Source organism: Oncorhynchus mykiss, chromosome 13, assembly GCF_013265735.2.
Source record: "Oncorhynchus mykiss isolate Arlee chromosome 13, USDA_OmykA_1.1, whole genome shotgun sequence".
Taxonomy (NCBI): Eukaryota; Metazoa; Chordata; class Actinopteri; order Salmoniformes; family Salmonidae; genus Oncorhynchus; species Oncorhynchus mykiss.
The window spans coordinates 61,944,173-61,957,258 of NC_048577.1; the positions used below are offsets into that span (position 1 = coordinate 61,944,173).

Here is a 13,086-nt window from a genome sequence, read left to right on the forward strand (position 1 = left end):
CACTTTTTTGTGTTGACGTTACACCTCAATCATTTGCATATATCTGCAATGTAAACAGGTTACGCTACATTTGAGTTTGTTTTCCTGATGTCTCAGACACAAGACTGGGATTGGGTGTCCAGCATTTGAACACCGGACACTGAAAGAGAAGATAGGCTATCCCTGCAAAGAAAATCCTCTCCAAAAATGACACGTATCATGATGGATGACTTGTCATTCACAATAGTCAACGGACCGCTCACCTTTCTCAACATCTTTGCAAACATATTTTTCATCTTCTGCATGCTCTGTCCACCGCACGGCAGAGAGGGACTCAAACAGCCCATGAAGTTACTGCTGGGATCTATGGTATTCTGTACCACTGTCTACCTGGTCTCTCTCATTGCAGCACAATGCTTGTGGATGGTCTCTGCCAGTTCTGAGATTTACTCTGCTTCTTATCTAATAATGATGTACATGGCAGCAACCAGCATGTCAACATCTATATGGTTGAATTTCTTCTACTACACTCAGATCGTCCCTGCCCAGCGAGCTCTCTTCACCTGGGTGAAGAGGAACATCAAAAGCATCATCTACTGGGGCCTATTTGGCGACAGGGTGTTCTTTATGTTTCAATTTGCTGTGAGGGCTACAGGAGAATTTTATTCCTCAGGAGAGGGGCCTTCTAATACCACAGGTTTCACATCAACAAATGGCACTGCTAATGTCTCTCCCAAAAAGGTGCCGATTAATAACACAACCACATTAGCCAACGCCACTGATGCTGCCTCTCTAACAGTCCTGCTTCACACACTGATAGTAAGTGAGTGTTTGAAAATTATCTACGTCTTTTTTTGCCTCTGTGTGATGGTGGGGTCAAGCTGTGCCACAGTGTGCTACCTGCACAGACACATGAAGAGCATGAAAGAGATAGGCAGCCCCTTCTCCTCTCCCCGACTGCACAGTCAGATGAGGGTCACCATCGCCGGTATCCTGCAGGGAATTCTCTTCCTCTTTACCGCACTGTGGATTTTCATTCATTACTCAAGCAAGGTTCTTTCTTCTACATCCTTTGACGATAATATCTTGTACACAGTAATCTCTCTCTACAAGTTCGGCACCACTTTAAACCTGGGCATCGGTCAGGCTGTTTTCAGACAGAGGGCAGCTGATGTTTGTCTCAAAGCCAAACAGGCACTGAAGCTGTGACCTGAGATGATGCTACAATAAGTAAATATAAGTGCTTTAGTAATACGAAATTAATGTTTGTCATTTTATTAACATTTGACATTTCATGCTAAACTCAATTGTGAGATAAAGGACCAGTTTAACCATCTCAGGTTCTCTGGCAGGAATGTGAATTTTTGTTATGCCGTTTTAGAACTGGATATTGATTTAATGTGGCCTTGTGAAACCAGCCCATAATGTTTCATCAAATTTGTTGGTATTCAAAGTAAAGGTCGCAACTCCTAGTGGAGTCAGGGTTGCGAGGGAAATACAGTGGGGTCCCCACCTACAAATAAAATAACAAACAAGAATATAGATTATTGTATGGGACAATATGAAAATCTCAATATCAAAATAGCCTACTCAAAGTACTGCAATATGTTTTTTTACACTTAACTTTTGAAATCGGTAGCTAGCCAAATGAGAATGTTTAGTTAGCATGCCAGGTCCAACATCGCCAGACCTGACAGGAATGTGTGTCACTTTATTTAGTTGATTAAATTGACAGTGTATTTAGTGTTATTTACATTGTTGTTTTTTGGGAGGGGGGGGGGGATTCATCGTAAAAGTTCTAATATTTATTGGTTCTCTTCATTTTTTATAAGAAATTAAATGGAATGAATTTAATATTGGTTGATGTAAAATTGAACATTTACAGATTTTTTAAAGTGGGGTTCCTACTTAACAAGTTTGAATGACACTGATCTAATGTACGTATAACCAGAGTAAACTGCCTTCTCCTGTTCATAATGAGGCTTATGGATTTAGTTCTAATTTCCTTTTTTGTGTTTCCCATTTCTTCCTTTTCCATTATATTCTACTTATTTTAAATTTGTGTTGTAATGTTGAGGTCAACCTGCAAGTAAGGATTTCATTGTACCTTGTACACACCATGTATCCTGTGCATATAACAAATCATCTTTGATATTAGATTTGACTTCAACTATCATAATCTAATAAATATCATTTATATTTGTCCAAATGTGTGACTGCTTTGTGTGCTAAATAAAGAAATAGAACAGTTTGTTGCCTGCATTTAGACTTTGGGCTGATGGAAACCACCTGGTCAGTAAAATAATGATGCTTGTTTTATCTTCTTTTCACTTATGTGTTACACATCACAAACAGATACATTTGATTATGACTCTCATATGGGACAGTCACTTTAAATGTTCATTTGCTACACCCACAGTCCTGAACCGAACGCTGTTCTTTGATCAAATGACTGTCATTTTTAACAGTCTTCAGTGGCGGCAAGAAAGACCATAAATTGTCAACAAAGAAAGATTTGCTGAGAAGCAAACAATTTATTTTGTGTTAACATAATAATCACTGCATGTCACGCTCTTCAGCAATGAAATGAAACACAGAAACAACGTTTGGTCCAACTTTAAGTTCAACAAGAGGAACTTAAAGTGCTAAATACAATGAGCATGGTTTATTCTGTAAGGCAGTGATTCTGTAAGGGGAAACTGTCATGCCATTTCTGACTAGATGATTGAAGATGAGTCCGTTATGAAAGGACAAAACATATCACTTGAGGCAAAGCCATGTAAATAGATATCTACGGTGGCCCTAACGGACAAAGTGAATTATAAAACCTAATTTTCCATTGAGGACACCGTAGATATTAATAACAAAGTAGCTTCAGAAATGTGCAAACTCATTTCCCTCATTAGAAAACATCACCTATGATAAATCTTGATTCTTTTCTTGATTGCTGTTTGGTTGAGATAAAAATGTCAGACCCCAGAGTTATAGTCCAACATCTCACCTAGTTGCATCCCTGAGTCTAAGACCAAAAGTCTAGGTATTTAGACTTCAGTCTTTCCCTCCACTACCACCACTACGTGACCGAGAAATTCACATTGGAAAAGTGCACAAAAGATCATCAGCAATCAAACATGTTGTGCATCACAGGAGGTTGGTGGCACCTGAATTGGGGAGGAAGGGCTTGTAATAATGGCTGGAGAGGAATAGGTGGAATGGTACCAAATACATCAAACACATAGTTTCCATGTGTTTGATGCCATTCCATTCGCTCCGTTCCAGACATTATGAGCCTTCCTCCCCTCAGCAGCCTCCACTGGATTTGCATATTTATCAACTAATAAAACAAATATTTGCTAACTACAACTTTCGTAACTTCCTCCCCTTCACTCATTGTACTCTTAGTACAAATCACAGTTGACTTTTTAGATACCAGAATGAAACAGTTTATAGGTATTGTACATGAGTAGAACCTGTCTGCTGGCACTTTGAAAGTGCATTTCCAAAAAGGCACTCATTTCATGTTCCCCTGTGTAAAACATATGCATCTATATCACATACGTGTATTCTATAAACCTGATTGTAAACATATCTGTGGCCCTTACATACACTATACAGGGACTATAAAGTCTGTACAAAGTCTACATCTGAAATGGCACCCCAACCTGGTTGGTCAAAAGTAGTGCACTACATTGGCGGAGTCTGGGGGTTGGAGCTTTGGCTATGCTCCCTTCCGACTTGTCATTCCTCCAACATAGTCTGTCCCCCTGACTTCATACTGTCCTGTCTAAAAAACAATAAAAGTATGAAATGATGTTCGACTCTTCAGGAAGAAAAAGCAGTGCACTATGTAGGGAATAGGGAGCAATGTGGGATGCAAACAAAGGCAGAGTAGAATTAGTTGTCGGTGGTTGAGCTATCTCTGGCTGCGCTCCTGTTTGAAGGCCACAGTGAACTTCCAGGCTTCTATGTACTGAGCCAGACTGATCTCTCCGGGGAACAACTCGTCCACGTCGTGGGGAACGTCAAGGTCTTTCCGCTCCATGTAGGACACCAGGGTGTCTTTCAGGCTGCAGGACAATGGAGGAGAGGATAATGGACACACGTTCCACTTTCCTGTGTGTGTGTGTGTGTGTGTGTGTGTAAGTTTTGCAGTGTTTGTGATTTTTCCTTTCATCAAACATGCCTCAAAAAGAGATGTTTGTGGCCCTTATGAAACACGTACAGTACCAGTCAAAAGTGTTAGTACACCTACTAATTTCAAGGGTTTTTCTTTATTTTTACTATTTCTATATTGTTTAATAATAGTGAAGACGTCAAAATTAGGAAATAACACATATGGAATCATACAGTAAACAAAAAAAGGTGTTAAACTAATCAAAATATATTTTATAGCAGCCACCCTTTGCAATGACAGCTTTGCACACTATTGGCATTCTCTCAACCAGCTTCACGAGGTAGTCAACTGGAATTAATTTCGATTAACATGTGTGCCTTGTTAACAGTTAATTTGTGGAATTTAATTCCTTCTTAATGCGTTTGAGCCAATCAGTTGTGACAAGGTAGGGGTGGTATACAGAAGATAGCCCTATTTGGACCAAGACCAAGTCCATATTATGAAACATCATTCAAAGAAAGATTTTATTACAGTGAAATGCTTACTTATGAGCCCCTGACCAACAATGCAGTTAAAAAAAATAGGGATAAGAATAAGAAATAAAGTAATTAAAGAGCAGCAGTAAAATAACAATAGCGAGACTATGTTTTTACAGGGATATACCGGTACAGAGTCAATATGTTGGGCCACAGGTTAGTTGAGGTAATATGTATATGTAGGTAGAGTTATTAAAATGATTACGTATAGATGACAACAACGAAGGGTAGCAGCGGTGTAGAAGAGGGGACGGGGGGGGGGGGAATGCAGATAGTCTGGGTAGCCACTTCATTAGATGTTTGGGAGTCTTATGGCTTGGGGGTATAAGCTGTTTAGAAGAGAGAACAGTCTATGACTAGGGTGGCTGGTGTCTTTGACAATTTTTAGGGCCTTCCTCTGACACCGGCTGGTATAGAGGTCCTGGATGGCAGGAAGCTTGGCCCCAGTGATGTACTGGGCCATTTGCACTACCCCCTGCACTGTCTTGCGGTCGGAGACCGAGCAGTTGCCATACCAGGCAGTGATGCAACCGATGGTGCTCTCGATGGTGCAGCTGTAGAACCTTTTGAGGATCTGAGGACCCATGCAAAATCTTTTCAGTCTCCTGAGGGGGAATAGGTTATGTCGTGCCCTCTTCGCAACTGTCTTGTTGTGCTTGGACCATGTTAGTTTGCTGGTGATGTGGACACCACCCAACCTGCTCCACAACAGCCCCGTCAATGAGAATGGGGGTGTGCTCGGTCCTCTTTTTACTGTAGTCCACAATCAACTCCTTTGTCTTGATCACATTGAGGGAGTTGTTAACCTGGCACCACATGTCCAGGTCTCTGACCTCCTCCCTATAGGCTGTCTCGTCAATGTCGGTGATCAGGCCTACCACGGTTCTGTCACCGGAAAACTTAAAGATGGTGTTGGAGTCACCCAGTCATGAGTGAACAGGGAGTACAGGAGGAGACTGAGCAAGTATCCCTGAGGGGCCCGTGTTGAGGATCAGCGTGGCGGATGTGTTGTTACCTACCCTTACTACCTGGGGGGGGGGGGCCCGTCTGGCAGTCCAGGATCCATTCGCAGAGGGAGTGGTTTAGTCCCAGGGTCATTAGCTTATTGATGAGCTTTGAGGGCACTATGATGTTGAACGCTGAGCTGTAGTCAATGAATAGCATTCTCACATAGGTGTTCCTTTGGTCCAGGTGGGAAAGGGCAGTGTGGAGTGCAATAGAGATTGCATCATCTGTGGATCTGTTGGGGCGGTATGCAAATTGTAGTGGGTCTAGGGTTTCTTGGGTAATGGTGTTGATGTGAGTCATGACCAGCCTTTCAAAGCACTTCATGGCTACAGACGTGAGTGCTACGGGTTGGTAGTCATTTAGGCCGGTTACCTTAGTGTTCTTGGGCACAGGGACCATGGTGGTCTGCTTAAAACATGGTGGTATTACAGAATCGGACAGGGAGAGGTTGGAAATGTCAGTGAAGACACATGCCAGTTGGTCAGCGCATGCTCGCAGTACACGTCCTGGTAATCCATCTGGCCCTGCGGCCTTGTGAATGTTGACCTGTTTAAAAGGTCTTACTCACATCGGCTGCGGAGATCGTGATCACGCAGTCTTCTGGAACAGCTGGTGCCCTCATGCATGCTTCAGTGTTATTTACATCGAAACAAGCATAGAAGTTGTTTAGCTCGTCTGGTAGGCTCGTGTCACTGGGCAACTATCAGCTGTGCTTCCCTTTGTAGTTTGTAATGGTTTGCAAGCCCTGCCACATCTGACGAGCATCATAACCAGTGTAGTACGATTAGATCTTAGTCCTGTATTTACGCTTAGCCTGTTTGATGGTTCGTTGGAGGGCATAGCAAGATTTCTTGTATGCTTCCGGGTTAGAGTCCCGCTCCTTGAAAGCGGCAGATCTCGCCTTTAGCTCAGTGTGGTTGTTGCCCGTAATCCATGGCTTCTGGTTGAGGTATGTACTGTGGGGACGAAGTCATTGATTAACTTATTGATGACGCCAATGACTGGTGTGGTGTACTCATCAATGCCATTGAAGGAATACCAGAACATATTCCAGTCTGTGCTAGCAAAACAGTCATGTAACTTAGCATCTGCTTCATCTGACCACTTTTTTATTGATCTAGTCACTGGTGCTTCCTGCTTGTAAACAGGAATTAGGAGTATAGAAGTATTACTAAGACATGAAGGCCAGTCAATCCGGACAATTTCTTCAAGGAGTCACAAAAAAACATCTAGCGCTTTTGAAACTGTCTCTCAAGGAAGACCCAGAGTTACCTCTGCTGCAGAGGATAAGTTCATTACAGTTAACTGCATCTCAGAATGGAGCCCAAATAAATGCTTCAGAGTTCAAATAACAGACACAGCTCAAAATTAACTGTTCAGAGGAGACTGTGTAAATCTGGCTTTCATGGTCGAATTCCTGCAAAGAAACCACTAAAGGATTCCAATAATAAGAAGAGACGTGCTTGGGCCAAGAAACACAAGTAATGGACATTAGACCGGTGGAAATCTGTCCTTTGGTCTGAGGAGTCCAAATTTGAGATTTTTGGTTCCAATCGCTGTGTCTTTGTGAGACGCAGAGTAGGTGAACAGATGATCTCCACATGTGTGGTTCCAACCGTGAAGCATGGAGGAGGAGATGTGATGGTGTGGGGGTGCTTTGCTGGTGACACTGTCTGTGATTTACTTAGAATTCAAGGCACACATAACCAGCATGGCTACCACAGCATTCTGCAGCGATACGCCATCCCATCTGGTTTGCGTTTAGTGGGACAATCATTTGTTTTTCAACAGAACAATGACCCAACACACCTCCAGGCTGTGTAAGGGCTATTTGACCAAGGAGGAGAGTGATGGAGTGCTGCATCAGATGACCTGGCCTCAACAATCACCCAACCTCAACCTTATTGAGATGGTTTGGGATGAGTTGGACAGCAGACTCTTTATGTATTATTTCTTACACTGGTAACCTAGGAAATCTTAAGTCTTATTACATACAGCCGAGAAGAACTATTGGATATAAGAGCAACGTCAACTTACCAACATTACGGCCAGGAATACGACTTGGATCGGATCCTAGTAGGCGACCCAACACAACGATGCCGCAGAAGTGCAGACGGAGCGGTCTTCTGGTCTACACTGGTCTACATGGTCTACACTTCTGGTCTACATTGGTCTACACGGACAAGTTCTGGCCTGGTTTAGATCTTATCTGTCGGAAAGATATCAGTTTGTCTCTGTGAATGGTTTGTCCTCTGACAAATCAACTGTAAATTTCGGTGTTCCTCAAGGTTCCGTTTTAGGACCACTATTGTTTTCACTATATATTTTACCTCTTGGGGATGTCATTCGAAAACATAATGTTAACTTTCACTGCTATGCGGATGACACACAGCTGTACATTTCAATTAAACATGGTGAAGCCCCAAAATTGCCCTTGCTAGAAGAATGTGTTTCAGACATAAGGAAGTGGATGGCTGCAAACTTTCTACTTTTAAACTCGGACAAAACAGAGATGCTTGTTCTAGGTCCCAAGAAACAAAGAGATCTTCTGTTGAATCTGACAATTAATCTTAATGGTTGTACAGTCGTCTCAAATAAAACTGTGAAGGACCTCGGCGTTACTCTGGACCCTGATCTCTCTTTTGAAGAACATATCAAGACCATTTCAAGGACAGCTTTTTTCCATCTACGTAACATTGCAAAAATCAGAAACTTTCTGTCCAAAAATGATGCAGAAAAATTAATCCATGCTTTTGTCACTTCCAGGTTAGACTACTGCAATGCTCTACTTTCCGGCTACCCGGATAAAGCACTAAATAAACTTCAGTTAGTGCTAAATACGGCTGCTAGAATCCTGACTAGAACCAAAAAATTTGATCATATTACTCCAGTGCTAGCCTCTCTACACTGGCTTCCTGTCAAAGCAAGGGCTGATTTCAAGGTTTTACTGCTAACCTACAAAGCATTACATGGGCTTGCTCCTACCTATCTCTCTGATTTGGTCCTGCCGTACATACCTACACGTACGCTACGGTCACAAGACGCAGGTCTCCTAATTGTCCCTAGAATTTTTAAGCAAACAGCTGGAGGCAGGGCTTTCTCCTATAGAGCTCCATTTTTATGGAACGGTCTGCCTACCCATGTCAGAGACGCAAACTCGGTCTCAACCTTTAAGTCTCTACTGAAGACTCATCTCTTCAGTGGGTCATATGATTGAGTGTAGTCTGGCCCAGGAGTGGGAGGGTGAACGGAAAGGCTCTGGAGCAACGAACCGCCCTTGCTGTCTCTGCCTGGCCGGTTCCCCTCTTTCCACTGGGATTCTCTGCCTCTAACCCTATTCAGGGGCTGAGTCACTGGCTTTACTGGGGCTCTCTCATGCCGTCTCTGGAGGGGGTGCGTCACCTGAGTGGGCTGAGTCACTGATGTCGTCATCCTGTCTGGGTTTCGCCCCCCCCCCCCCCCCCCCCCCCCCTTGGGTTGTGCCGTGGCGGAGGTCTTTGTGGGCTATACTCAGCCTTGTCTCAGGATGGTAAGTTGGTGGTTGAAGATATCCCTCTAGTGTTGTGGGGGCTGTGCTTGGCAAAGTGGGTGGGGTTATATCCTTCCTGTTTGGCCCTGTCCGGGGGTGTCCTCGGATGGGGCCACAGTGTCTCCTGACCCCTCCTGTCTCAGCCTCCAGTATTTATGCTGCAGTAGTTTATGTGTCGGGGGGCTAGGGTCAGTTTGTTATATCTGGAGTACTTCTCCTGTCCTATTCGGTGTCCTGTGTGAATCTAAGTGTGCGTTCTCTAATTCTCTCCTTCTCTCTTTCTCTCTCTCGGAGGACCTGAGCCCTAGGACCATGCCCCAGGACTACCTGACATGATGACTCCTTGCTGTCCCCAGTCCACCTGGCTGTGCTGCTGCTCCAGTTTCAACTGTTCTGCCTTATTATTATTCGACCATGCTGGTCATTTATGAACATTTGAACATCTTGGCCATGTTCTGTTATAATCTCCACCCGGCACAGCCAGAAGAGGACTGGCCACCCCACATAGCCTGGTTCCTCTCTAGGTTTCTTCCTAGGTTTTGGCCTTTCTAGGGAGTTTTTCCTAGCCACCGTGCTTCTACACCTGCATTGCTTGCTGTTTGGGGTTTTAGGCTGGGTTTATGTACAGCACTTTGAGATATCAGCTGATGTACGAAGGGCTATATAAATAAATTTGATTTGATTTGGTCAGGCTCCGTAGACAGGCACATCGCTCACCGCTCCCGAGTATACTACTCACCAATGTCCAGTCTCAAGGTAGACAAAATCCGAGCAATGGTTGCCTTCCAGAGGGACATCAGAGATTGAAACATTCTCTGTTTCACAGAAACATGGCTCACTCGGAATACGTTATCAGAGTCGGTACAGCCACCTGGTTTCTTCACGCATCACGCCGACAGAAACAAACATCTCTCTGGTAAGAAGAAGGGCGGAGGTGTATGCCTTATGATTAACGAATCGTGGTGTGATCATAACAACATACAGGAACTCAAGTCCTTTTGTTCACCTGACCTAGAATTACAATCAAATGCCGACCGCATTATCTACCAAGAGAATTCTCTTCGATTATAATCATACCTGTGCATATCCCCCCTAAGCAGACACCTCGACGGCCCTGAAAGAACTTCATTGGACTCTATGTAAACTGGAAACCACATATCCTGAGGCTGCATTTGTTGTAGCTGCGGATTTGAACAAGGTTAATCTGAAAACAAGGCTCCCTAAATTTTATCAGCATATCGAATGTGCGACCTGGGCTGGCAAAATTCTGGATCATTGCTACTCTAACTTGCTACTCTAACTTCCGCAACGCATGAAAAGCCCTACCTCGCCCTTCTTTCGGCAAATCTGACCACGACTTCATTTTGTTGCTCCCAGCCTATAGACAGAAACAAAAGCAGGAAACGCCCGTGCTCAGGTCTGTTCAACACTGGTCCGAACAATCTGATTCCACGATTCAAGATTGCTTTGATCCCGTGGACTGGGATATGTTCCGGATAGCCTCAGACAACAACATTGATGTATACGCTGTTTCGGTGAGCGAGTTCATTAGCAAGTGCATTGGTGATGTTGTACCCACGGTGACTATTAAAACCTTTCCCAACCAGAAACCATGGATTGATGGCAGCATTCGCGCAAAACTGAAAGCGCAAACCACGGCTTTTAATCATGACAAGGCTACCGGAAACATGACCGAATACAAACAGTGTAGCTATTCCCTCCGCAAGGCAATCAAACAAGCTAAGAGTCAGTATAGAGAAAGTAGAGTCGCAATTCATAGGCTCAGACACGAGAACTATGTGGCAGGGTCTATAGTCAATCACAGATTACAAAAAGAAAACCAGCCCCGTCGGGCACAACGACGTCTTGCACCCAGACAAATTAAACAACTTTGAGGACAATACAGTGCCACTGACACGGCCCACTACCAAAACCTTCGGGCTCTCCTTCACCGCAGCCATCGTGAGTAAACCATTTAAACGTGTTAACCCTCGCAAGGCTGCAGGCCCAGACGGCATCCCTAGCCGCTTCCTCAGAGCATGCACAGACCAGCTGGCTGATATGTTTACGGACATATTCAATCAATCCCCATCCCAGTCTGCTGTTCCCACATGCTTCAAGAAGGCCACCATTGTTCCTGTTTCAAGAACGGTAAGGTCATCTGAGCTAAATGACTAACGCCCGGTAGCATTCACTTCCGTCATCATGAAGTGCTTTGAGAGACTAGACTATATCACCTCCACCCTAACTGATACCCTAGACCCACTCCAATTTGCTTACAGCCCCAATAGGTCCACAGACGACGCAATCGCAATCACACTGCCCTAACCCATTGGAACAAGAGGAATACCTATGTAAGAATGCTGTTCATCGATTACAGCTCAGCATTTAACACCATAGTACCCTCCATACTCGTCATTAAGACCCTGGGTCTCGACCCTACCCTGTGCAACTGGGTCCTGGACTTTCTGACGGGCCGCCCCCAGGTGATGAGGGTAGGAAACATCTCCACCCCACTGATCCTCAACACCCGGGCCCCACAATGGTGCGTTCTCAGCCCTCTCTTGTACTCCCTGTTTACCCACGAGTGAGTGGCCATGCACACCACCAACTCAATCATCAAGTTTGTAGACAACACTACAGTGGTAGGCTTGATTACCAACAACGACGAGACGGCCTACAGGGAGGAGGTGAGTTCCCTCGGAGTGTGGTGTCAGGAAAATAACCTACCACTCAACGTCAACCAAACAAAGGAGATGATCGTGGACTTCAGGAAACAGCAGAGGGAGCACCCCCTATCCACATCGTCAGGATAGTAATGGAGAAGGTGGAAAGTTAAGTTCCTCGGCGTACACATCACGGACAAACTGAAATGGTCCACCCACACAGACAGCGTGTTGAAGAAGGCGCAACAGTGCCTCTTCAACCTCAGGAGGCTGAAGAAATTGGGCTTGTCACCAAAAACACACAAACTTTTACAGATGCACAATCGATAGCATCCTGTCGGGCTGTATCACAGCCTGGTACGGCAACTGCTCCGCCCACAACCGTAATGTTCTACAGAGGGTACTGAGGTCTGCACAATGCATCACCGGGGGCAAACTACCTGCCCTCCAGGACACCTACACCACCCGATGTCACAGGCAGGCCAAAAAGATCATCAAGGACAACAACCACCCGAGCCACTGCCTGTTCACCCTGCTATCATCCAGAAGGCGAGGTCAGTACAGGTACATCAAAGCTGGGACCGAGGACTGAAAAACAGCTTCTATCTCAAGGCCATCAGACTGTTAAACAGCCATCACTAACAGTGAGTGGCTGCTGCCAACATACTGACTCAAATCTCTAGCCACTTTAGTAATTAAAAATAGGATGTAAGAAATGTATCACTAGTCACTTTAAACAATGCTACTTTATATAATGTTTACATACCCTACATTACTCATCTCATATGTATACTGTACTCTATACCATCTACTGCATCTTGCCTATGCTGTTGAGGCCATCGCTCATCCATATATTTATATCTACATATTCTTATTCATTCCTTACACTTGTGTGTATAAGGTAGTTGATGTGAAATTGTTAGATTACTTGATAGATATTACTGCACGGTCGGAACTAGAAGCACAAGCATTTCGCTACACTCGCATTAACCACTGCTAACCATGTGTATGTGACCAACAAAATTTGATTTGACTGAAGGAAAAGCAGCCAACAAGTGCTCAGCATATGTGGGAACTCCTTCAAGACAGTTGGAAAAGCATTCCAGATGTAGATGGTTGAGAGAACACCAAGAGTGTGCAAACCAGTCATCAAGGCAAAGGGTGGATACTTTGAAAAATCAAAAAAATATTTTAATTAGTTTGACATTTTGTTTTGGTTACTACGTGATTCCATATGTGTTATTTCATAGTTGT

General features: G+C 44.2%; 2 protein-coding genes across 9 annotated transcripts in view; one reads left to right on the forward strand and one right to left on the reverse strand.

Annotated features, from left to right (window-relative positions):
- The first annotated feature begins 201 nt into the window (after positions 1-201).
- Positions 202-1,188, forward strand: LOC118938098 (taste receptor type 2 member 1-like). Its single transcript, XM_036939775.1, has one exon. The coding sequence runs from the start codon at positions 202-204 to the stop codon at positions 1,186-1,188; it is 987 nt and encodes a 328-aa protein (XP_036795670.1).
- A 1,291-nt stretch (positions 1,189-2,479) lies between these two features.
- The window catches only part of LOC110512085 (E3 ubiquitin-protein ligase rnf213-alpha-like), a 70,054-nt gene continuing 59,447 nt past the window's right edge, over positions 2,480-13,086 (reverse strand). For all 8 annotated transcript variants that reach the window (XM_036941806.1, XM_036941799.1, XM_036941798.1 and 5 more), the window contains one exon: positions 2,480-4,046. In XM_036941806.1, coding sequence (XP_036797701.1) covers positions 3,893-4,046 — 154 coding nt within the window. In that variant the 3' untranslated portion in view covers positions 2,480-3,892. The remainder of the gene's footprint in view (positions 4,047-13,086) is intronic.

Excerpts from the sequence above, each read along its gene's own strand:
- LOC118938098 (XM_036939775.1), top strand. The coding sequence starts at position 202 with ATGGATGACTTGTCATTCACAATAGTCAACGGACCGCTCACCTTTCTC.